Consider the following 22,455-nt stretch of genomic DNA (forward strand, 5'->3'; position numbering starts at 1 on the left):
AGCAGTTTATATCTGGCCATTGGTATTTCAAAATCACACAGTGTGTTTCTGGTGTGACAATATGGCTACTGTTAGCATTATCAATGCTCAGACTTCCAAGTCTCCTTGCGTTATGTGCTTGGTGCGAGCCTTTGTTTTGCAATGTTTGCGTTTTAATATTTTATTCATAGCCAGGCACGTTCCAGGTTTGCAGAATTGCGTGGCTGATGCTCTTTCCCGCTTACAGATGGCGCGCTTTCGAGAGCTTGCACCTGGAGTGGCACTGGATCCAGTCCCAGTCCCACCGTTCCTGTGGAACCTTGGCAATTAGAAGTCGGGGCCGCTATTGCAGCCGCCCTTGCGCCCAGTACTCAAAAAGTGTATGAGCGTTCTTTGGTGAAGTTCCAGGATTTTCGCAACATTTCTGGATTGCCTATGGCATGGCCTATTCCTGCTTCCCACTTATTGCAGTTTATGATATTTTTAAAAGGGCACAATATGGCTGTTTCTACTATCGCTGGGCACATTTCAGCACTGGCCTTTATTTCCAAGGCGCGGGGACTGCCGGATCATTCTGTAGATTTTAGGGTCAGAAAGGTCCTTGAGGGTTGGTCACGTTCCGCTCCCAGGCCCACTGACTGGAGGAGGCCAATCACGCCAGATGTCCTCCTCCAGTTCCTGGCATTGTTTCATTGTTTATGCTCATCTCTGTATGAGTTGCACCTTTTCGCCGCAGTAACTCTGACGATGTTCTATGGTGCTTTTCGCCCTAGCGAAGTTTTGGTCCCCTCTAAGCGCGATGTTGCCTACAGAGCCTTATGCTTAAGTGATTGCACGCTAGGTGCCGATATAGTAAGGTTTTCCCTACGAGTCTCTAAGACTGATCAGAAGGGCCGTGGCAGTATTGTGTCTTTGAGCACTTGCCGGGTCCCTGAATTATGCCCTGTGTCTGCAATGCGGCAATTCTTGTCTATACGGCCAGGAGGCCAGCGTTATCTGTTCATACATGCGGATGGTTCTGCCCTGACTCAATTTCAATTCTGGGCCGTTGTTCGGCGGGCCTTGTTGGCCAGTGGTCGCGATGCGGGAGTCTATGGGCTCCATTCATTTCGGATTGGTGCAGCTACGGCCGCGGCCCTCGTGGGCATGAGCGTTAGCGATATCCAAGCGATTGGCAGGTGGCGTTCTGATGCATTTAAGTCTTATGTCAGGTTTTAATTATGATGCATTGTGGACTTCCGGGAAGGGTGACTTAGCCTGTGCCTGCTTTTGAGACGGGCTCCTGCCTCAAAAGAAGCTTATTCAGATATATCAGTCAGTTTTTTCTTTTTTCTTTGACTGATTAAACTTCTCCCGGGTAGGGAGAAACGAAGAGATTAACCTCAAAGCCTATTTTTGTTGGGACGACCAGATCTCATTAATTTATGGGACGAGGTCCAGCCGACGAAGGTGGGACGGATTTTCAACAGCAAGCTCTATCTGTTAAAGCGAACGTTCATCTTATCTTCTAAGAGAGAACGCACTAACAGGCAAGCACCCTTCTTTCTATATTTTTCTTTTACTTGACTTAAATTGTTGCTGTTTAAAAGAGATTTGCCAGATTGATCAGTTTTTGACATCTCACTGGGGAGCCATAACTTCTCTCTGCTACGCACTAATTAATAGCTTATCTCTGTTTTTGTTGCAAAAAGCTGTCCTGGATTTGCATTCTAAAGATATACACAGAAGAGGGATTTCTATTCCAGATTTTTATTTTGAAAAATATTATACTGTTTTGAGACTACTCTCTTTTTGGTCTATTTTATTTTGACGAATCTGTTTCTTGACGATTGCCATTAATTGTTTCGATCCTGGGAACTGCATTTTGTTTACTTAACTATTGGAGAGATAAGGCTGTCTGCACTGTTTATACTGTGATGTCACCAAGTTTGGAGTATTAACCCAATTGTTGCTGAAATAAGAAGTGGTTTTCCTATATTTTTCTTTTAAAATGGCAATTAAGAAAGTGGCTGAAAATCTGGAAATAACTATGTTTCAGAAAATAATGGATGAGATTGAGATAACGAAAATTGAATTGAGTAAAATGAAGCAGGAGATTAAAGATATAAGGGTCCCTGTGAGAGAGGTGACCCTGGAAGGGGTCCCTGTGAGAGAGGAGACCCCGGAGATTGGAACAGGGGTCCCTGTGAGAGAGGAGACCCTGGAGACTGGAATAGGGGTCCCTGTGAGAGAGGAGATCCCGGAGATTGGAACCAACGTGGAACAGGAACAAGATTTGGAGTCTATGGACTTTAGAAATAAAATCTATTGTTTGGAACTCAATGTTATCTCTGAAGAAATGAATGAAGATTCTAGAGATAAAGTTATCAATGGCATGGATAATCTTCTGGACTGGAATGATGTGATGGAGCCCAATATAGAGAAAATCTATGGAATTAACTGCAGCCATGTGACAATGGAAAAACTTTTAAGAGATGACCCAGTGCATTTTGAAAAAAAGAACAGAGATATGATTTTACAGCAGTATTTCAGCAACCTATTCAGAATGGATGGCAAGAAAATATTTGGGATAGAGGTAATTCCCATCAGACTCTTACTATATGACTATGGCTTTGACAGCAAGATTATTATGGAATACTGATAATGGAAGATTGGATATTGAAATTACTGGACTTAACAAGACTACTGAAGATGGAAGATGGAAAATGGAACTAATAGAGATAATAGAACAATGGCTACTGAAATTATTGAACCTAACAGATTCTGATGTGATGGATTAATTGAAATGTTTATTTTGACTATGGTTATGACAATAAGATTATCATAATTAGTAATGAGATGGATTAATCGATATGCTTATCTGGAAAAAAAAATTGATAGATATATTTCTTAAAGAATTGAAACCTCTCTTTGACTTTTTGTGGAAAGAATAAAGTAATGTTTATGAGATTTGATGATTAAGTAAGATAACTACTGGAGGAAAGTGATTTTATAATATGACTTAAGAGACAGGATTGTTATATATTATAGACTTATAACTGATTTGATCTTTGACAAATGGGAAGTCAATATTTTACTCTTTATTTTTTATTTTTGTTTTTTTTTTTTCTTTTTTTCTTTTTGTTTAATTTTTTTTGATTTTGTTTTTTGTCTTTGAATGTTTTATGATTTTGTCTTGTATGTTTTATGAAAATCTGAATAAAAATTATTGAAAAAAAAAAAAATTATGATGCATTGTGTTTTTGTTTCCATTAGGTTTGTTGAGCCTCCCAGTTCCCGTGAAGATCGTTCTGTGTGGCCATTCAATCTTGTTTTGGGCGCACCGGCGTGCCTCTTCGTCAATACCTGGAACTCAGCGGCAGCTCTCGGCCGTAGCTACAGTTCGATGGGAAGCCCGTAGGGGCATGCTATGGGATGCGCTGTTGCCATCAGTTTGCCGAATTATGTCTTCAGCGGATCAGCCTCATGTATTGTTGATTCATTTGGGTGAAAATGACTTGGTGCAGCGTCCAGGGATGGACCTGCTCCGTAAGGTCACTCATGATCTCACGTGGCTTATTTCTTCATTTCCCAACCTCCTATTGGTGTGGTCGGATATGCTAGCTAGGAGGGTGTGGAGGGGTGCTTTTCATCCTAACAGGATCGATCCCGGAAATGGGTGAATAGGAAAGTCAGGGCTCTGGTCTTATCTCTTGGTGGGGCATATATTCCTCACAATAGGATCAGGTTCCATGCCCCACATTTGTTTCGTGATGATGGCGTTCATCTTTCAGAACAGGGGTATGATTTCTTTTTAGAGGACCTGATGTTGGGATTAAGGGGTTTGTTAATTTCTTTGGGCTGAGGGGACCAAGCTTCAGCTGATCCCCTCTTGTGGCATAGAATTCGGGCAGATGAGGTATTAGAGGGTTGAATTGAGGTGATTAAGGCATTCTGAAAAAGGGGCACTTCCTAGGGAACCATCACGGCTTCATGTCAGGTGGGGATCTGGGTAGTGTCCTGGTGGGGCCGGCTTGCGCATCATGGTGAATGCCTGTACTGCGGGGCCATGGTGTGGAGGTTGGAACCACATAACTGGCTCTAAGAGCAAGGAGGGAGGAATTCACCCATGTCCTTGTCTCTGGAGTTACAGACTCAGAAGAATTGATGTGTTTTGAAGGTGAGGGTGTAATCCCTCATAGATAGGTTTAGCCTCACCTGCCCGAAGTATTTAGATATGAATAATTGGCTGTATTTTAATTGAGTTAGTATGTTATATTTAATAAATATAACATTATTCCAGTCTGGTGTCACGTGTCTTCCTTGGTGTGGGGGCAATCTAGATATTCTTTCTGCAAAGGTCAGTGTTGTGACCACTTCACAGGAGATAATGGACCTGGAGATCATACACATCATGCATGTACTAGGAGAGCTGATTGTATATGATATCCAGTGCTCTTATTTTTGACCTTAGCCACTATTGGGGAGTACTGTCACTTCTTCTTTTGCTGCCCATGACAGCCATTTTGTGCTGGCCTGGTGCCCACAGCACTTTTATCAAAATATGAGTACTGACTAGAGTTGCCATACTGCCCAGTTAGCCAGGTTTTACCTGGATTCTGGCCATGTTTCCTGCTGCTCACTTATCCCATTGCATAGCCTGGATTCTCAGCATTCATAAATAAAAAGAGCAAGTCTCTAGCCCTTGTGGATCCAGAGATACAAGGCAAAATGAGGAGGCAGTTTTCTGCCCATTTTGTGAGAAATCAACGTACTCTGCCTTCCATTGTTCTTAGTCAATGAGGAACGCCACAGCTGTCCTGGGAAAATCAAGGATTTTTATCTGCTTGACTGCTGTATATGCAGAAACTGGACATGCTCACTTGATCAAGACATGCAGCTCTGCCCCTTATCCACAGACTCTCTGGCTGAGTCAGCGCAAAGAAGCAGTCTCCATCTCAAATGCCTCTGTGTTTGAGGGTATGTGTCTTAAATGGTGAATGCAGTTGGAGTGTCTGCCTGCCTTCATGGAGGATGGAAGAAAGGGGTTTGCATCCACCAAACGCTCCCTCCCTGAACGAATACAAGATATAAAAGCAAACTTCTTTGAAGAAAAGGCTGAGGTAATAGCATTTGCTTTTTTCAGCCTTGCCTTCGTCGTGCTCTTTTTTAAATGTTTCCACATTTTTCTGAGATATCAGTTACCATTGTGACTGCATCTATCTTGAATTTTGCTTTTTGTTCTTGTTCAGCTGATGGAGGGTTTTAAAATCCTTCATTCTTGCACAATTGTTTTGATTTAAATCCCTCCCACAATTGGCTATTTGCTGCAGAGAAAAACATACTAGTATCCCGATGATTGTTCCCACAGTGCCACAGATCTGATATGAACCAAGTCTCCTCAAGGCTGTTTTGATTTTTCTTTTAAAAATCCAGAGATCCTGGTCATGAATATCTCATGTCATGTCAACCTTGCTGATTCTGCCAGTTGCCAGTCCTACTTTTTTAATATATAAAAGCTTTTCTGGTCAAGCTTATGAGGATGAACTTTGTACAAAATACATTTAATGATGGAGTTCACTCATGGTTTCTCCAGTGAATTTTCCAGGGGTTTTTTTCCAGGAAGGACCTGGGGAAGAAGACTTAAAGCACCATGTGCATTACAGAGAGCCTTTGGCTTTACCCTCCAGTACCCCTAATAGGTTGAGAATTGAATTCACCTGCCACATTTCAAAATGGATAAACCTTTGCAGAAGATCAATTTTGATTATTTCCTCTTTAAAATATTTTATTTCAGTTTTCTGCTAGGAAAGCATATGAGTGAGTGAGTGAGTGAGTGAGTGTGTGTGTGTGTGTATGTGAGACAGAGAGAGAGAGAGAGAGAGAGAGGACTTTCCTATTATCCCACACTATTTGTTTCAATGCAAAGGAAATGCAATGCAAATTGGGGGGGGCATCTATTAGGTACAGTTGCAGACTATTTGTGGACTGAAAACAATAACAGCATTGCATTCCTGACATTTAACAAATAAGCAAACACTTATTTCCACTCCTGTTTTTGTCATAATTCTCCAATATCCCTAGGCAAGATTACGGATACTGAGAGACCATAGTACTCAGAATTACCAAAGATTATTTAAAGAGGCCATAGACTACAGGACAAGTTGAGGAAAAGAATACTTAGGTTAACTTTTTTAAAATTATATGTGTATATATGTATGTATATTTAAGATGCTAGGTAGTGAAGAAACAGGAAGAAACTAGGTAGGTGTTAAAAGAAACAGGAAAATCAAATTTGATTTTTCTCACAAATATGAGTAGTTTCCTCCTGACATTATTTATTAATGAAAAGCAGCCTTCAGAGGCTGTGATCTTGAGTGAGGGGTGATGGGAGGATCCTCAACAACCATTTTTCTAGTCAAAATCCCCCAGGCTGGCAGGAGGAAAATTTGATTGCAAAAATGTCTGAGGAAGGAATTCCCTCACCTGCTCCTCCTCCTACAGTCAAACTTGTCTACTCCCATTTGCAATTTTTAAAAATGGTTGGGAGAGAGTCACACACATATGCATGTGATTTCTAGTCTCACCCTATGAAACTACAGGGTAAATCAGAAAACTAATCAGAACATTTAATTTTTCTTCAGTGCAGAAGTCATTTTCTTCCTTTTCTTCCAGTGCACTGTGGTACTCCATCATTAGATGGTTTCCAACTTCTGTGCCACCTAGGAGGTCTTGGGTGATCCAACACCTGTATAACATACACTCTAATTTTCTTTATTAAATAGTATACTATTAAAGCCTTGTATTTATGGGAACAATAGATGACCTACATGATAATGCAGAGACAATTCTTTCATGTTTTTTTCTTCTGATCCAAGGTTGTCTACATGTAACCTCTAGATGGGTGGCTGCAGGAAAATGCTTGAAAGTCTGCATGTGTAAACAGCTGGCTTTGTGCACCTATTACACGCAGGATTCAGTTTCCAGCATATATATAGGGGCTACCATGCATCTCGTATTAGCTAAGTGAAGTGGCCCCTGGATCAATTGCCACATCAGTTCAGACGTTAATACTTTACCTATTGTCTTCAGGTCTTTGAACCCATGAGATTTTCCCCATAGAAGTCAGATGCTCATCATCCCTATGCTTTTCTGCCTTTTGCTGCTGGGCCAAGGTAGTGACATCTCATTTATTTATTTATGATATTTATATGTTGCCCAATAACACAATTTTCTGGGTTGCCTACAATAAAAATAAAAGTCTGTCTTGCATGTTTTTTTCTGTGTTTTTATTGGTGTTAGCCATTTTTTATTGTAGCTTTGATGTCATTTGGAAGGTTGCCTTGTACTTTGTAGAAAGTATTCTACAAAATACTGTTTTACAAGTAAATAAATAACAATAATGTCAAGTTCTGTTAATCCTCTTGCCTATCATATAGGGACAGCCCCAGAAGCCCAACAGCAACAGCATTACATGTGTGAGCTGGAATGAGTCAGAGCAAAGCTTCAGTCTCATGCTCCCCCATCCCTTCCCCCATTCATTTATATATTATAAAAGTATTTATATACCGCCGTCTGGCAAAACATCAGGGCAGTGTGCTGCAACCTAAAAACATTTAAAAGCAATACAAAACAATCATTAAAATGACTGGCTTTTCAAGACTTTTTAAACAGCTGCATTGACCTGTCAGCACAAAGAAGTCTTCAAGGGGTGCCTGAAAGTCAAATGGAAGGATGCCTGCCAAATCTGTGCTGGAAGAGTGTTCCACAGCATGGGATTGACAACACTAAATGTCCAATTTCTGGTTGAGGCCAGTTGGGCCTCTGTAACACAGGGGATAATTAATAGCGCTCCTCCTGATGATCTCAGTGATCGGGCTGGAACATAGGTGACCAAGTTGATGGACTTCTATAACATTTAGCTTCACTTTCCACAAATCCTGGCGTGTTGCTATAGACCAGCCTTTCCCAACCAGTGTGCCTCCAGATGTTGTTGGACCACAACTCCCATCAGCCTCAGCCAGCATTGCCAATGGTCAGGAAAGATGGGAGTGGTGGTCCAACAACATCTGGAGGCACACTGGTTGGGAAAGGCTGCTATAGACAAACAGGAGATTGTGGTTAAAAAACAACTCATTACTTAAACAAGCCAGTTTAATAACCCATTGTTTTAAGCTATCTAGTTTAGAAACTGCCCAAGGTTTGTTTTAAAGTATGATCTCTGGTGCATATATAACAGTAAGCCAGGATTTGTGAAAAATGAAACGAAATGCTGCAGAAGTTCTTCTCTGGCTGTGCAGGAAGAGGATGGCAGGAGACATGTGTGAACTCAGACTCTGCTTGGAATACACACATCGCACTAAACCATGTCTTAGTGTTACATTTGAACCAGATCAATGTGAAAATTGGTAACCTCACACTCAATTTGCTAAGATTGCAATAAAAGTCTTGGGTTTTGCCTATGTTCTTTGATCATCTATTTGAAAATATAATACTGTCCACCTGTCTCTTTACTTAGGAACTGCATTGGACAGCAGTTTGCCATGATTGAGATGGAAATGGCTCTTGCTTTGACTCTGCTCTGATTCAAGCTGAAACCAGATCCAGCAAACCCTTCAATTCCTGTGGCTCAGCTTGTCACACACTCTGAGAATGGGCTACATCTGAAACTGAAGAAACTGCTTTGATATGTCACAAGCATGCAAGCCTGATGATGGGAAATGTGTTCTTGCAAAGCTGGTTGAGTTCCAGATAGGGACTGAATGATGGCTTGAGCCCAGAGCTTGGGAAAGTTACTTTTTTTGAACTACAACTCCCATCAGCCCCAGCCAGTATGGCCACTGGATTGGGCTGATGGGAGTTGTAGTTCAAAAAAGTAACTTTTCCAAGCTCTGCTTGAGCCCCATCCAAAGTGCTTTGGATGGTATTCAATGCTAGTCCTACTCAGAGCAGACCCACTGAAGATAATAGACATGACTAACTTGGGTTCATTAATTTCACTTTAATAAACTATATCTATATTTATATATGTATATATGTGTGTGTGTATGTCACTTACTTCAGAACAATCCTATAAGCTAATTAACATAACAGACTGAAACACTGCTTTCTTACAAGCAATTCTAATAACAACAGATATGTAATAGTAATAAAATATATTCACACCAGAAAATCTTTATAGCAAGGCCATAATTCAGGAAGAAGAGATAATTCAGATGAGCTACTCAATGAACAGGAAATCCAAAACAAGTTGCAAAACTTTATAGGTTCCACAGATCACCATTACTGATGTATATTCTGAATTAGTAGCAGTGGTTACACCCAGCTAACTGTTAGTGTGGGATTCAGAACAGTTTAAGTTATATCTAAGCAACCAAAAGCATTGCAATGGGTTTTCAGCATTCCCCTGAGGATTACTCACAATGTAGATGCTTCAGAGATGTCATTATCTGTCCTTTCTCACATGAAACATCACTGCATGCTGGATAAACTGAGGGTGTACCTCGGTCCAGAGACAGTGAAGTCAAAATGGTCTTATACATAGTCTGAGCCCTTGGGGGGGGGAAACAGTTCAACCGTCACTCCAACTGTCATCCCCACTTGAAAACTTTTCTCTGAAAACCACTGTGTGTGTGTTGGGGTGAAAGAGAGGGAGCACAATAGAACTGGGGTGGGGGATAAAATGGAGAGTTTTTTGGAGGCTGGGGCCTTACCAGGACAAGGAGGAAGTAGCTTTCCTCCCTTGTTTTTTAAATGTTGTGCTGTTGCTGCTTGTGGTAGTGCCCAAAATACATTCTAGAAGATAGAAGTGGAAACAGCTGCCTCCATTTAAATAACAGCAGCAGCAACAATAACAATAATGACAGCAGCATGGTGGGGCGGTAATGCTCACCTGACTTCCAGTCAGTTGTGTCACTGATGCTTACTGGGAGTTAGAGAGAGAGGAACAAGGTGGTGGTGAGGCTGGCATGGTGTAAATGCACCAGGGGAGCCAATCTGAGGTCAGGTGAGCCCTGCCACCCCACCATGCTGCCCACTACTGGCTAAAATCCTGAACAGGGAGCTCTCCACACAAACATTTTGTTTGGGTCCCATTTTTATCTGACTATAGCTCTTTCATAATGAACCCAAGTTCAGTTGTCTTTCAGAAGATAGTGAGACATTCCTTTACCTAGAATTGTCTGTGAGGCTGCTTTTGAGTTGTTATATTATGAAAAACAAACAAGCAAATGATCTTTTAAGCTGCTAACCAACGAAATGAAGGCATGCGTTGGTACTTTCCCTCCTGTTTTAGCGTTAGCCTATGAGTAACTGTATCAGTAGCAAGAGGGAGGGAGATCTTTGGAATGGGTGCATAATAACAACTCAGCTATGAAAACTGACAACCTGGCTGTAGCATTGCCTTGACTTTAGAAGTTGATCCAGGACATATCATTAATAGCAGCAGTGGGCTGGTGCTCCTACCAGTACCAGCATGTAGTACACAACTGGTTGGAGAAGTCTTCACAATAGGAACATGAATGGCGATAATTTGCCTGCTTGCATCCTAAGGGTGTTTGGCGCACACACACAACAGATCAGCAATATTAGTGCTGTGTTATGTTCATAAAATGTGATACTTCCTCTTTATTTAAAACCACACTTGAGAACATAAGCCATTCTGTGCACTATTACATGGATCTGTATCATAGGATCTTACTGAGGACCAGGGTCAGGCAGAGAGAGGGGACCACTTGAAGCTTCAAGATTTTCTTTTAAAAAAAAACATTTTCTTCCAAATTGGTGACATTGTACTTTCCATTTAAATCTGGTGTGGGAAACCTTTGGCCCTCCAGTTGTTGGTGGACTACAGCTCCTGTCAGCCCCAGCAGTCATGGCCAGTGGCCAGGGATGATTGCAACTGTAGTTCAGCAAAATTTGTGTGTGTGAAATGTTCCCCAACACCCTATTTAAGTGAATTAAAGCTTGCTGGGATGAAACTGGAGTACCACCAGCCCTTCCCACCAGCTGTCACCTTGGTAGGAGATCTAGGACAATTATGTGGTTAGTAGTAACAAAAGTCCAGGAGAATGAACAGAAGCTGCTACTCCACATTGGGGGTCACATGGGCATACCACCCCCTAAACATACCAGCTGATCATCATCATCACTACAAACACCACCATCACATATCAGCCCAACACAGTCTCACTTACCTTTCTTTTCCAACAAACCTTTTAAACTGAGATATTTATCCAAGTCTGTATCACTGTATGGGACTGGAAATTGTTTTTAAATATATTTATTGTTTTATTGCTTCAGGATGCTTCATGGGAAGCAATTCACAAATGAAATAACAAATAAATAATTATCTTCATTTATTTCATTTCTGTAATTGGCAATACATGACAAAAGGTCCAGGGTCAGCCACAGATAGTCAGGACATTAAACAGCTCATTCCAAGTTGATTACAAGACAAAACTGGAGGGGATTCTCAAGATTCCCCCCTCCAATCATCGAGAGAAGATGAGGAAGGGGCAGCCTCTCTGTTGCTGTGTACCACTACCACACACCCTCAGCATCTGTACATTCAAACTATATCAGAAGGAGTTAGACAACCCTCACAAAGAAGGACCCTGATTGACTAGCCCCTCCCCTAGCTGAACAAATGTCACCATGCAGGGGGTCCAGTAATAGTCTGGAGCCTACTGTACATTCAAGTAGCCCTCCAACAAGGTTGGTGCCTAATGCTCATTCTCTCCATTGGAAGCTGCTTTTGCTTTAGGGGCAGAATGCTGCGGTGGACCCAGCTTTCAGGCAGCAGTGTCACTGCCAGTTATTAGAATGGAGGGGGCAGCATGGGCACATTGGTGGAACCAATCCATCGCTCCCACTGGTCCGCCCACACAGCTCCACCTCACCATTGCCCTGTCCCACCCCTGCATCATCCTGGTAAGCGGTTGTGACGCTGCTACCAGAGAGCCACCTCCACAACATTGCCATGCTGCCTGCTCCTGTTTAGGAGGATTGAGTTGTGTTCTGAAGACACTCATACTGGTGGGACTGGGAAGCTGTCTGTTGCCCCTGGAAGTGGTGTGGAAACAGAGGGGTGCCCTCTTGAACTAAGAGGTGGTCCTTGGTATGAGCTTTTGTAGTCAGAGGCTGGAGGCATTGCTGACCCCTGGGGTTCTTCATCCATGATTGAGTAGTTACTTCATTGACTCTTCCAAGGTAGTTCCTAAATGCATCTCTCTACATCCCTCTGTGCTATTAGACGACTCCTCTCATAGACAATTTACAAAAATTACAGCTTGCCTTTAAAAAAAATTCATTATACAATAGGGCTCCACCCATATGGCAGGTTAGGTTCCAGACCCCCACCGGAAAGCAAAAACCACTGGAAAGCAGATCAGCTGTAGCGCGGGGATCTGGAACCTAACCTGCTGATCGCACCAGAGGAGGAGAAGATCAGATCTTCCCCTCCTCCGGCACGATCAGCTCGAGCGGGAGTCTGATCACACCAGAAGAGGAGAAGATCAGTTGTAGCACACTACAGCTGATCTTCCCCTCCTCCGGTGTGATCAGCTGGAGTGCGGGGAGCTCCAGCCCCCCTCCAGCTGATTGCCCCGCTGGCACTGTATTAGCGGAACGCCAAAAAGCAGGGCGCCGAGAAGCAGGGCCCTACTGTATGTCATCAGTTGAGTTTCTTTAGCAACAGGTGTATCCCATTGTCAGACTTCATGACAACCTGAGGGACCGGAACAGGAAGCTGTGCTAGATCTGGCAAGATTTCAAACCGGAGCAGGATTTGGGCAAGAGCCACTTTCATCTCGTTCATGGCAAACTGCTGTCCAATGCAATTCCTGCGGAAAGACAGAAAGGGTAAGGGCGGGCTTTTCATCTGACTCTGGGAGCTTGACCTCTGAATGTCCTAGAAGGATGAATCTATCAAAATATTTTTATTCCAACTTTCAGCCTGAAGAGATTTCCCCAACCATTAACAACAACAAAATACAAATCCTTTCAGGGTCTGGAACCTTGATCAATGCTGTAATGTACACCTCAATCTCTGGCGAAATATCTCAGGGGTTCCTGCATGTGCCCTGAAGTTGATGTCCTTGGAATGAAGGTCACAGAAGATCTATGGTATTTCTCTGACAGAAGGTTTTATTTACAAAACTGGAATGTTCGCAGTGCTAGCAGCTCCAACAGATCCAACACCTCAATACATTTCTAGGAGACTCCCCAATGCCATAGGTTTGGTTTCTCACCAATAGCAAGTCAGGCCTCTTGATGACATCACCTCCAGCCGGGAGAGTTTGATGAGTGGGGAGACAGAGGGATAGTCTCCTTTCCAGAAGGATCTTCAGCTTTTTTAGTCTATGGCAACTCATCACTTGTACTTGACAATCCAGGAACAGCTTGCAAGAGGCTCCCAGCAGCAGTGCCGCTGTTGCTTACTGGGAGGGGTGAGGTGGTGTCAGGATCAGGGCTATGTGAAAAGTAGCAGCAGCACAGGCACTCTTCCTGGTCACTTCACCCAGAATACCCTGTTTTGAGGAAGGACCCCCTGTTTTACATGCAGATGGATAATTTATAGGTTTGATTTGTCCTGATTAAGTGCATGTAATCCCTAATCCTCTGCAAATATGGTCCAGGTCATTGGCGGGCAGTCTGTGGCCCTCCAGATGTTGTTGGACTCCAACTCCCATCAAGTTGCATGGCTAGTGGTCAAGGATAATGGAAGTTGTAGTCCAGCAACATCTGGAGTGCCACAGGTTCTCCACCATGAACCAGACAACCCTTCTTCCTCCCCTTCCTTTTGTTCATCATCAACCACCACTCACTCATCTGTTTTGAATTGTCTGTGCACAGAGCTGTTTCATCATATCTTGCATATACCCACCTTGGTCCAGCTGCAAAAGGCACAAAAGCATGAGAATGTCTCTGAGATGATTCTGAGAATCTTGTGGGATCAAACACCTGGAGGAAGAGGATGAAAATGTATTTTGTTAGCATCTCTGACAATCAAGCTGCTGTATCAACAACAACAACAATAATTGTTGTTGTTAAAATTTATATCCTGCCTTTCTTCCTGAAGGAGCCCAGAGCAGCAAACTGATCAACAAAACAATTTAACAACAATAAAAAGAATAGGCTTGCTTCACATTTTGAAAGCTGTTATATAATCTTGGGCACTATCTTAGGCCACTTGTCTCTAATATACGTTGATGCCACCTATAAGGTGGCCAGACTTCTGAATCTGACCCAGGGACTTTGGATGCACCCGGGGCCAAGTGGTGGCTGGTGCCTATTGGGACTGGTAGGGTGGAAAGCAAGGAGACCAACAGTAGGTGAAGTCGGAGCCCAAGCAGACCCACTCCCTGACTGGTTATAAATAACAAGGCAGGCAGGTGGGGGCTGTTATGTCACCCACTTCTACTTACCCAGAGGGTGGTGGCAAATGTCCTTTCAAACAAATCCAGATGAAAATTAACACCAGGTCTGCCAATCAACTTGGTTTATTAGTTACTTAGCAGAATATTTATTTATTTATTTATTTATTTATTTATTTATTATTAATTAAATTTCTATACCGCCCCATAGCCGAAGCTCTCTGGGTGGTTTACAACAAATAAACATCTGAAGTACAAGTAAAAAGCCATATATAACACACGTTAAAAATGAATTAATTAAACAAAGAAAAAAGAAATGTAAACATAATGAAACACATAACTAACTGCAAAACTCAATACTAAAGTGAAGATATTAAGAGGTGAAATTGGTAAGAATGTTAAAAACATTAAGATAATTAAAATGTCAGCATATTAAATAATTTAGATGTTTAAGTGTTTGAGATGTTTAAAATGTTTAAAAAGTTTAAAATGCCTGGGAGAAGAGGAAGGTTTTTACCTGACGCCGAAAAGATAGTGTTGGCGCCAGGCGTACCTCATCGGGAAGGGTATTCCATAGTTCGGGGGCCACCACTGAAAAGGCCCTTTTTCTGATTGTCACTCTCCGGGCTTCTCTCTGAGTAGGCACCCGGAGGAGGGCCTTTGATGTTGAGCGCAGCGTATGGGTAGGTTCATATCGGGAGAGACGTTCCATCAAGTATTGTGGTCTCAAGCCGTGTAAGGCTTTATAAGTTAAAACCAGCACCTTGAATCAGGCCCGGAAACATATAGGCAGCCAGTGCAAGCGGGCCAGGATTGGTGTTATATGTTCAGACCATCTGGTCCCTGTTAACAGTCTGGCCGCCGCATTTTGCACAAGCTGTAGTTTCCGAACCGTCTTCAAAGGCAGCCCCACGTAGAGTGCATTGCAGTAGTCTAGTTTAGAGGTTACCAGTGCATGGACAACTGAAGCAAGGTTTTCCCTGTCCAGATAAGGGCGTAGTAAGCAGATAACATTATACTTTACCACTCAGCTACTGGGTGAGTCCCTTCTCTAGATCCTAACAGTAGGGATTGCTGGGTCATGCATTCCTGCTGCCTGAGTCTTAACAATGGTACATGGAATCTCTAGTAAACAATGGACTGTCAGCCCTTTTTATATTTAGTTGGCTGCCCCCACTTCTCAGGGGCTAGTCTCCTGTTCAGCCAATCAAGATGATACATGTGCCATCCTCCTGACAGCCAGCTGCTATATGAATCCATCTGACAGCCCATAGTTAGGCTTCCTGTCCAGCTGTGCCCATGAGTCATTGCCTAGCAGGCAGCCCATCAAAATAAGCACATTACATTACCACATATGGGCTTCCTGACACATCCCTTGTATAGGCCTCCTGTCTGGCACTGCCCAGTCAGCCCCCACTCCCCTTGACTGTCTTTGTGACCTGAAGCCTCCACTCCTTCCACTCTTTTCTAATTAGACTGCCTTTACCCACGCTCTCCTACGATATCAGGAACATCATCCATTCTTAGACAGAATTAATAAACTTCTACTTATTACCAAGACATATAGTAGGGTCCCACTTTTTGACAGCCCGCTTTTTGGCATTCCGCTAATATGGTGGCTTTCAATTAGAGTAAGGCCCCACTCATATGGCGCTTGTTCCGCTTTTATGGCGTTTCGGTGGGTTTTGCTTTTAGGCGGGGGTCTGGAACGTAATGTGCCATATCAGTGGGGCCCTACTGTATGCCTATATCATATACTGTTAATGCATGTAATTAAGAGGTTTCAGACCCTTTATTTGGGCTCCAGATTGGGCATTAAAGGGGCAATTGCTAAATTACAGATATCTCAATGAGACCAATCCATTTGACATTATAGGGGCTGGCTGAGGGCAGATGAAGGCTGGTGGGGAAGTGCCTCATTTGCTATGATGCAGCAGCCTCCACTGCCGAGACCTAGGCCACATTCACACTATTCATTTATTCCACTATTATTCCAATTTAAGTAGTCATAGCTTCACCCAAGGAATCCTTGGAAGTGTAGTTTGTGCAGGGTGCTGAGGGTTGTTATGAGAATGCTCTTCTCAGAGTAGTTTAAAAGTTTAAAATACTCAATTCTCAGAGTAGTTTAAAAGTCAGTCCTTCTTCCCAGGGAATTCAGAGAATTGCTGTTCTGTTAGGGAAATATGGATCTTCTAAGAACTCACAGCATTCTTCACAAACTACAGTTTGCAGGATTCTTTGGGGGAAGCCATTATTGGTTCAATTAGAATAATAATGGTCCCAATCTTCAAGCTTCCAGGCCAGTGATCCAACCTCAGGGCCAGCCACCACTGCCACAATGGCTGTGGTCCTCACCAGGAAGAGTGGAAGTGGAAAGAAGCAAAGGATCACTCTGTCACTCTGCCTTTCCTCTTCCATTGTCATTTTGTCCCACCTCCTCCATTTCTTCCAACTGGCTCAGCAAGAGAGGAGAAAGTAGAAGTGTGCAGTGGTGGCAAGGAAAGAGCATGACAGTGGTAGCTGTGGCATGCTCATCTGGTCACCCTACAGTTTGGCTCAAATGGGCAGTGACATAGCAGGAGCAGTGATGGCAGGCAACAGTGCAGGGGTAGCAGCAGCAGGGAGAGCCTGTCTACTTGCTCCTCTACCTCCTCAACATTTTATGATGGTTGGGAGAAGCTGAGACTATTCTGGACTATTCTGTCCATTTTGGTTTCTTTCAGATTCCCAAATTTAAGTTTAGGTTTTCACATTTCTACATCAGTTAGCACAAAAAAGTCCTCTTGAGAATTTATCAGCGTTCAATGTTTCTCATTATATACACATTTTAATATGCCTTTCTCATTATATATGCATTTTAATATGCAATTTTGCCTAATATACATTTTTTAATATGCAAGTCTAATAAATTTGTAATTTTGCCTAACAGAGTACATGAATATTTGCATTTTATGCACATTTTTACCTAATGTATACATTTTTGTACACATTATTTGGCTGGAGAACAGCATAATAAAATATGGAGATGTGTGAACTTTGAAGGATGGCTGCCTTTTAGTTCATGTATTGTTTCAGGAAGTGCACATTCAAATGTGAACCAAACTGAATTTCTTCGCAATCCCTAGATGAGGGCAGCATGCCCTACCCACATTGTAATTCTGGTCACTTGACCCATGCAGCCGATGGAGGGCCAGCCTGTCCCGCAGAAGGAAAGATTCAGGGAAGTACTCTGTGTGTGTGTGTGTGCGCGCACAGGTGTGTGTGTGCACACACATGTGCATGCATGTGCAGGGCAACAGTGATCAAGAGAGGGGGAGAAATTCAGACAGTGATCCTTTGAAGTGAAGTTGAAGTTGAACTGGCATGTCCTTATCTTCAGTGAAATATTGGAAGATATAGTTCAGTAATCATAACAAATGTAGCAACAATGATCACTAACATTTTATCTTTGAACTGTCTAGGAGTTTTACAGCAGTGTATTAATATTATTTTAAAAAGCTACAATATTATTTGAATTTTTTTAAAAACACTACTTTAAAATTATTTCAGCCATTATTCTGAAAAAGAAAATGTAACATAAGAGGTTGTTCAATTTCCCTCTAAATTTCTATTTTCGTTCTAATATTTTTCTTCATTTTTCTAGGACTTCACACCAGTACCAGATTTATGTTTTACTTTCAAGGGCTGGCAACCCATGGTGACATCACCAATCCCTACCATATGATGTCATCAGGTCCCATCTTATGACATCACTGGGCTCAACCTATGAGTATCAGAAATTGGTATGCTATAGACTTGGCAAATGTAGCAGCTTAACAGTATTGTTGGAATCCTAAGAGCCTTAGCTTTGCATATTTTTTCTTGAACTAAACTTCTAGTCTTCATAGTTGCAGAGCTAAATTTGAAAATGAATGGAAGGTTCTAAAACAAGACACAAATGAAAGCACTATACTGACAACAGACTGTCCACACCTACACATAGATATCTATGCTTACATCAGATAGTCAGCGCCACAGAGCTGATCACCTTTTGGGGAGATGAACATAGAAGGACCCTGGATTGAGTCCCTCCTTTGCTTCCTACTCAAGTTAAGATGAGCACTGTCAGAGCTGACAGTGACTGCTTTCACACATGGGGCTGATTGTGTTAGTTTAATGGATTAAAAAGGTAGCACTTCTGTCCCGATTTCTAAAATCCCTTTCACATTGCAGTACCTGTTGCGTTAAGGAACAGCAGCTTTTTCAGCCAATATACCGGCATTTTGCGCAACTGTCTTTCACACGCCTTGTTTTCGTCCCTCACCCATGTGCACTGTTCCCCACTGTGTAGGAGGTCTAAGATCTCGCCCCATCGCCATGCAAGCCCTTCCCCTTTAGGATCTGACTTTTTAGATTGTTTTAGTTGTATCAAGACAGGTGTGTGTGTGGGAAATGCTGCTGCTATCTGAGCCGATGCTGGAATACTGGTACAACGTTTGTTAGGCAAAAAACAACAACACCCTGCACGACTAAAGTGTGGGAACACACTGCATGCTGGGATGCCTGTCAAGTGAGCAGCTGCAGCTAGCGAAAAACTCCTGTGATCTCCCGGGTTCACAGGCTTGCTAACAGATTATTTCTGGTATCATTTATCATGGAAATTTGCGTTAAACTTCCACCCCATTCCACTAGAATTCTGGAGCTAGCTTGTGCATCGTGTGAAAGATCAAATATAGTGTGCAAATTACCAGGTAAGAAATCATCAGACTACCAGAATAAAGTGCAGCCAGTATTAACCCCCTGCTGAGTGCTATTTGTTGTTGCCATCCAGTGACATGAGCCATGAACACAACCCTGGGTCTTGAATTCTGCACAGAGCACCCTTTCAGTGCACGTGGCTACTGATTCCTCAGTGAATCACAGCAGATGTGACTTTTTAAAAATGCTGTTATTTACACATATATTACAAGATTTTTGAGGGGCCAAATCAAGGGATTTTATTTCCAGATTTGATGTTAAACTCTGGAATAAAATGGTGACAGATTGAGGGCCAAGCTACACATAAGGGCCAAACTACACACTGCCCCATCAACCTCAGTCTGCCCTCAGCCAGTCCCGGCCTGCCTGACTTTGTACTTAGAACCAGTGACGGGGTTGCCTGTTATTGGCTCAGACTCCATCTACTATTGGTTTTCCTGCCTGCCATGCTACCAGTTCCATTGGACACCAGCCACCACTCTCTCAGTCCCATAAAGGTTGACCCTGAAGTTTTTGTTTTATAAAGCATGAAGCTACAAACTAAGGTGCGAGGGTGACACACACAGTGTATTCGTATCTTCTTTCCCTCATCATCTCGTGTTTTGTTTTGATTATTCCCTAGTCAAAGTGCTTTTTGATTTTTAAAGGAAAAACAGGCAGAAAGTATCCGAGGGTGTGTGTTTTTAGCAGAAAATGCTGCAAGGGGAAAAAGTCACGAAAGCTTTCCCTTACTCATACCAACATTCTGCTTTAAGAACATAAGAGCCCTCTGGATCAGACCAAAGTCCCATCTAGTCCAGCACTCTGTTTTGCATAACCAGATGCCTTTGAGAAGCCCGCAGGCAGAGCTTTCCTGCAATAGCCCTCTCTCATTGTTGCTCTCCAACAGCTGGTATTCACTGGCATAGTTTAACCCTCGGTGTAACATATTCAGTTGCTGACATTACATCATTGCAACACAATGGAATCACCTTCACTTATAATTATTTTAAAAATGAAGATTGCCTGAAACCCACTAGCTATTATATGTTTTCCAGCTCTGGAACTAATTGTGAACAGTGTCATCTGCTTTTACCCAATTACAAATTACCTCTGGATCTTTCCATACACTCTTGTTTCGGTGGATGCAATAAATACTAACGGCCACCAAGGAACCTGCAATGTAAAGTGATAACAGTGTTAACTCTCAGTATCTAAGCACTGTAATTCCCTAAGACCTATCCTAGAGCTACAATAGCAGCTCTGGGAAGGAAGACAGAGGAATAGCACTGGGGACAGAGAGACCTTAAGGTTCTAAGCAAAGTTGCACACACATCCTATTGAAATTGATACAACATGTTAGTCACAGCTAACTGAGGGTGAGATTAAATGCTACACACAAATAGTTATTACACAACACCACTGATAACCCTCCCCTGAAAAGCCAATTGACAAAAGGCAATATAAAGCAGCAACACATTTATTACTATATTATAATAATTATTATTTTTATTTAAATGTATATCCTGCCCTTCCTTCCAGAGAAGCCCAGGCTGGCAAGCACATCTGTAATAAAAATATAATTAAAAATAAAAAAGATGTTTTAAAACATCTATAAACAATACAATGCAACATATACAATCTAGTTTTGCCTTAAGTACCATTGATTTAAGTGGGATTTAAATGTGACTTGATCGGATTGGATCAGGATGTAGAAACATATGTACTTTGTTTAAAAAGCCATATTCTATTCTATGCACAACATCAGGCTTACTCATAATCATATCTGTATAAGGACTATAGCTCTGTTTTTAGCCAGTTTTTTTCCAAGCGTGTTTCTTGAATATTTACAAATTGAGAGACTATAGATTCAGAAATACACAATTTCCATTCATCATAGAAAAAAATATATAAAAAAAGTAAAAATGCTCTTCCTGTCTATTTTCAGTGTTCAGGCTTATATAGCCAAAACAGCACCACCCACACACAAGTAGGGACAGGAGAGATTTTCTTTTCAATTTGCATTTAAAGGTGATCATACAAAATCCACATTTTTCTATATAATATGCAAAACAAAACACAGCAATCTTTTGAAATTCATACTTATCCAAATTTTGCAGTGCAGTTCTCCAGCCAAGGAAGGTGTACAAGAAGGCATATACTATGGTTAAACATGCATATAAATGCATATATGAATGAAACTAACATGCAAAAATGCATTATACTAGGCAAAATTGGTTTGCCAAAATGTGTATAATAGGCAAAATCACATATGAGCATGTGTATGCTGGGGGGGGGGATCACAGAACAATGCTGGTGAATTTTCATGAGGACTTTTTCTTTTTTAAAAAAACTACACACACTGATATAGAAATGTGGAGAACTGGACTTAAGACTGGAAAAATGAAAAATGAGAAACTGAGAGAAAACAAATCTGACATATTTGACCATCGCAACATGCAAGAGGATGGTATCAGCAGGCCTGTGTGAATCCCTAGATTTGAAAAAAAAAAACCTTTAGAGGGAAAAACCTAAGAAAGGTGAACCCCTCCCAAACAATTAAATGAGAACTGAACATGGTTTATGGGCATGCAATGCTGACCGACTGTGGGGTGGAGGACAGAAATTTGGTAGAGCAGGGAAATGGAAAGGGAAGGCTGGGGTCCTGAACAGGAACCATTCCACACAGCAACAGATTTTGGGACTTCCAGATGACCTGTTTATTGAGGGTTCACCCTGATTTACTTGCAGGGAGACTAGATTATGCTGGCTATTTAAGGAGCATTCCTTTGTATTTGTTTGCAGGGAAGGTGGATGATGTTGCATCGAAGCATGCATTGATCCCACACTGCCCAGTGCATTTTCTTGTCATTTTTCTTATGGCCAAATGTCTGATCTTTTGGGGAAGCTGGCTTATTGTGCAAGACCTCCCAGTCAAGAATAATTACACAACCTGAATTTGCTAGTGTGGGATTGAATCCCACCCCCAAATAGTAACAGTCTGGGAGCCCCTGTTCTTCCAAGTCCCTTTTCTTTCCAGTCCCATTTATTTAGAATGTATTTTCTCCTATGCCCAGGTATACTCACTGCTGCTCCTCTTCCACACCACTGCACACTACAGGCCTCCTTGGGATTGATATAAAAAACCAATATGGACTAAATTGTGCTACCTAAGTAGAAGTTTAACAACCAAGTTAATCCTAATCAATGTTGAAGATGATTTCAAATATTAAAGAAACCTAATGTTCTTTTCCTCTCCCACCACTGGGCCGTGCTAATGATTTTACCAAGGCACTTCTGCAAATGATGACATTATACATTGTGCTAATTGCACTACTACCCTGCCCAGGATTTAAGATGGGAGTGGAACAGAAAATGCCTAAGAGTTTATTCAGACTTGTCACAA

At 42.0% G+C, this 22,455-nt stretch overlaps 1 protein-coding gene across 4 annotated transcripts in view; it reads right to left on the reverse strand.

The window, feature by feature from the left end:
• Positions 1-11,300: 11,300 nt before the first annotated feature.
• The window catches only part of LOC133387665 (cytochrome P450 4A6-like), a 35,940-nt gene continuing 24,785 nt past the window's right edge, over positions 11,301-22,455 (reverse strand). For all 4 annotated transcript variants that reach the window (XM_061632899.1, XM_061632902.1, XM_061632898.1 and 1 more), the window contains 3 exons: positions 20,161-20,225; positions 13,844-13,920; positions 11,301-12,800 (listed from right to left, as the gene is read on the reverse strand). In XM_061632899.1, the coding sequence (XP_061488883.1) occupies positions 12,632-12,800; positions 13,844-13,920; positions 20,161-20,225 (311 nt within the window). In that variant the 3' untranslated portion in view covers positions 11,301-12,631. The remainder of the gene's footprint in view (positions 12,801-13,843; positions 13,921-20,160; positions 20,226-22,455) is intronic.

The sequence above is a fragment of the Rhineura floridana genome, chromosome 6 (genome assembly GCF_030035675.1).
Source record: "Rhineura floridana isolate rRhiFlo1 chromosome 6, rRhiFlo1.hap2, whole genome shotgun sequence".
NCBI lineage: Eukaryota > Metazoa > Chordata > Lepidosauria > Squamata > Rhineuridae > Rhineura > Rhineura floridana.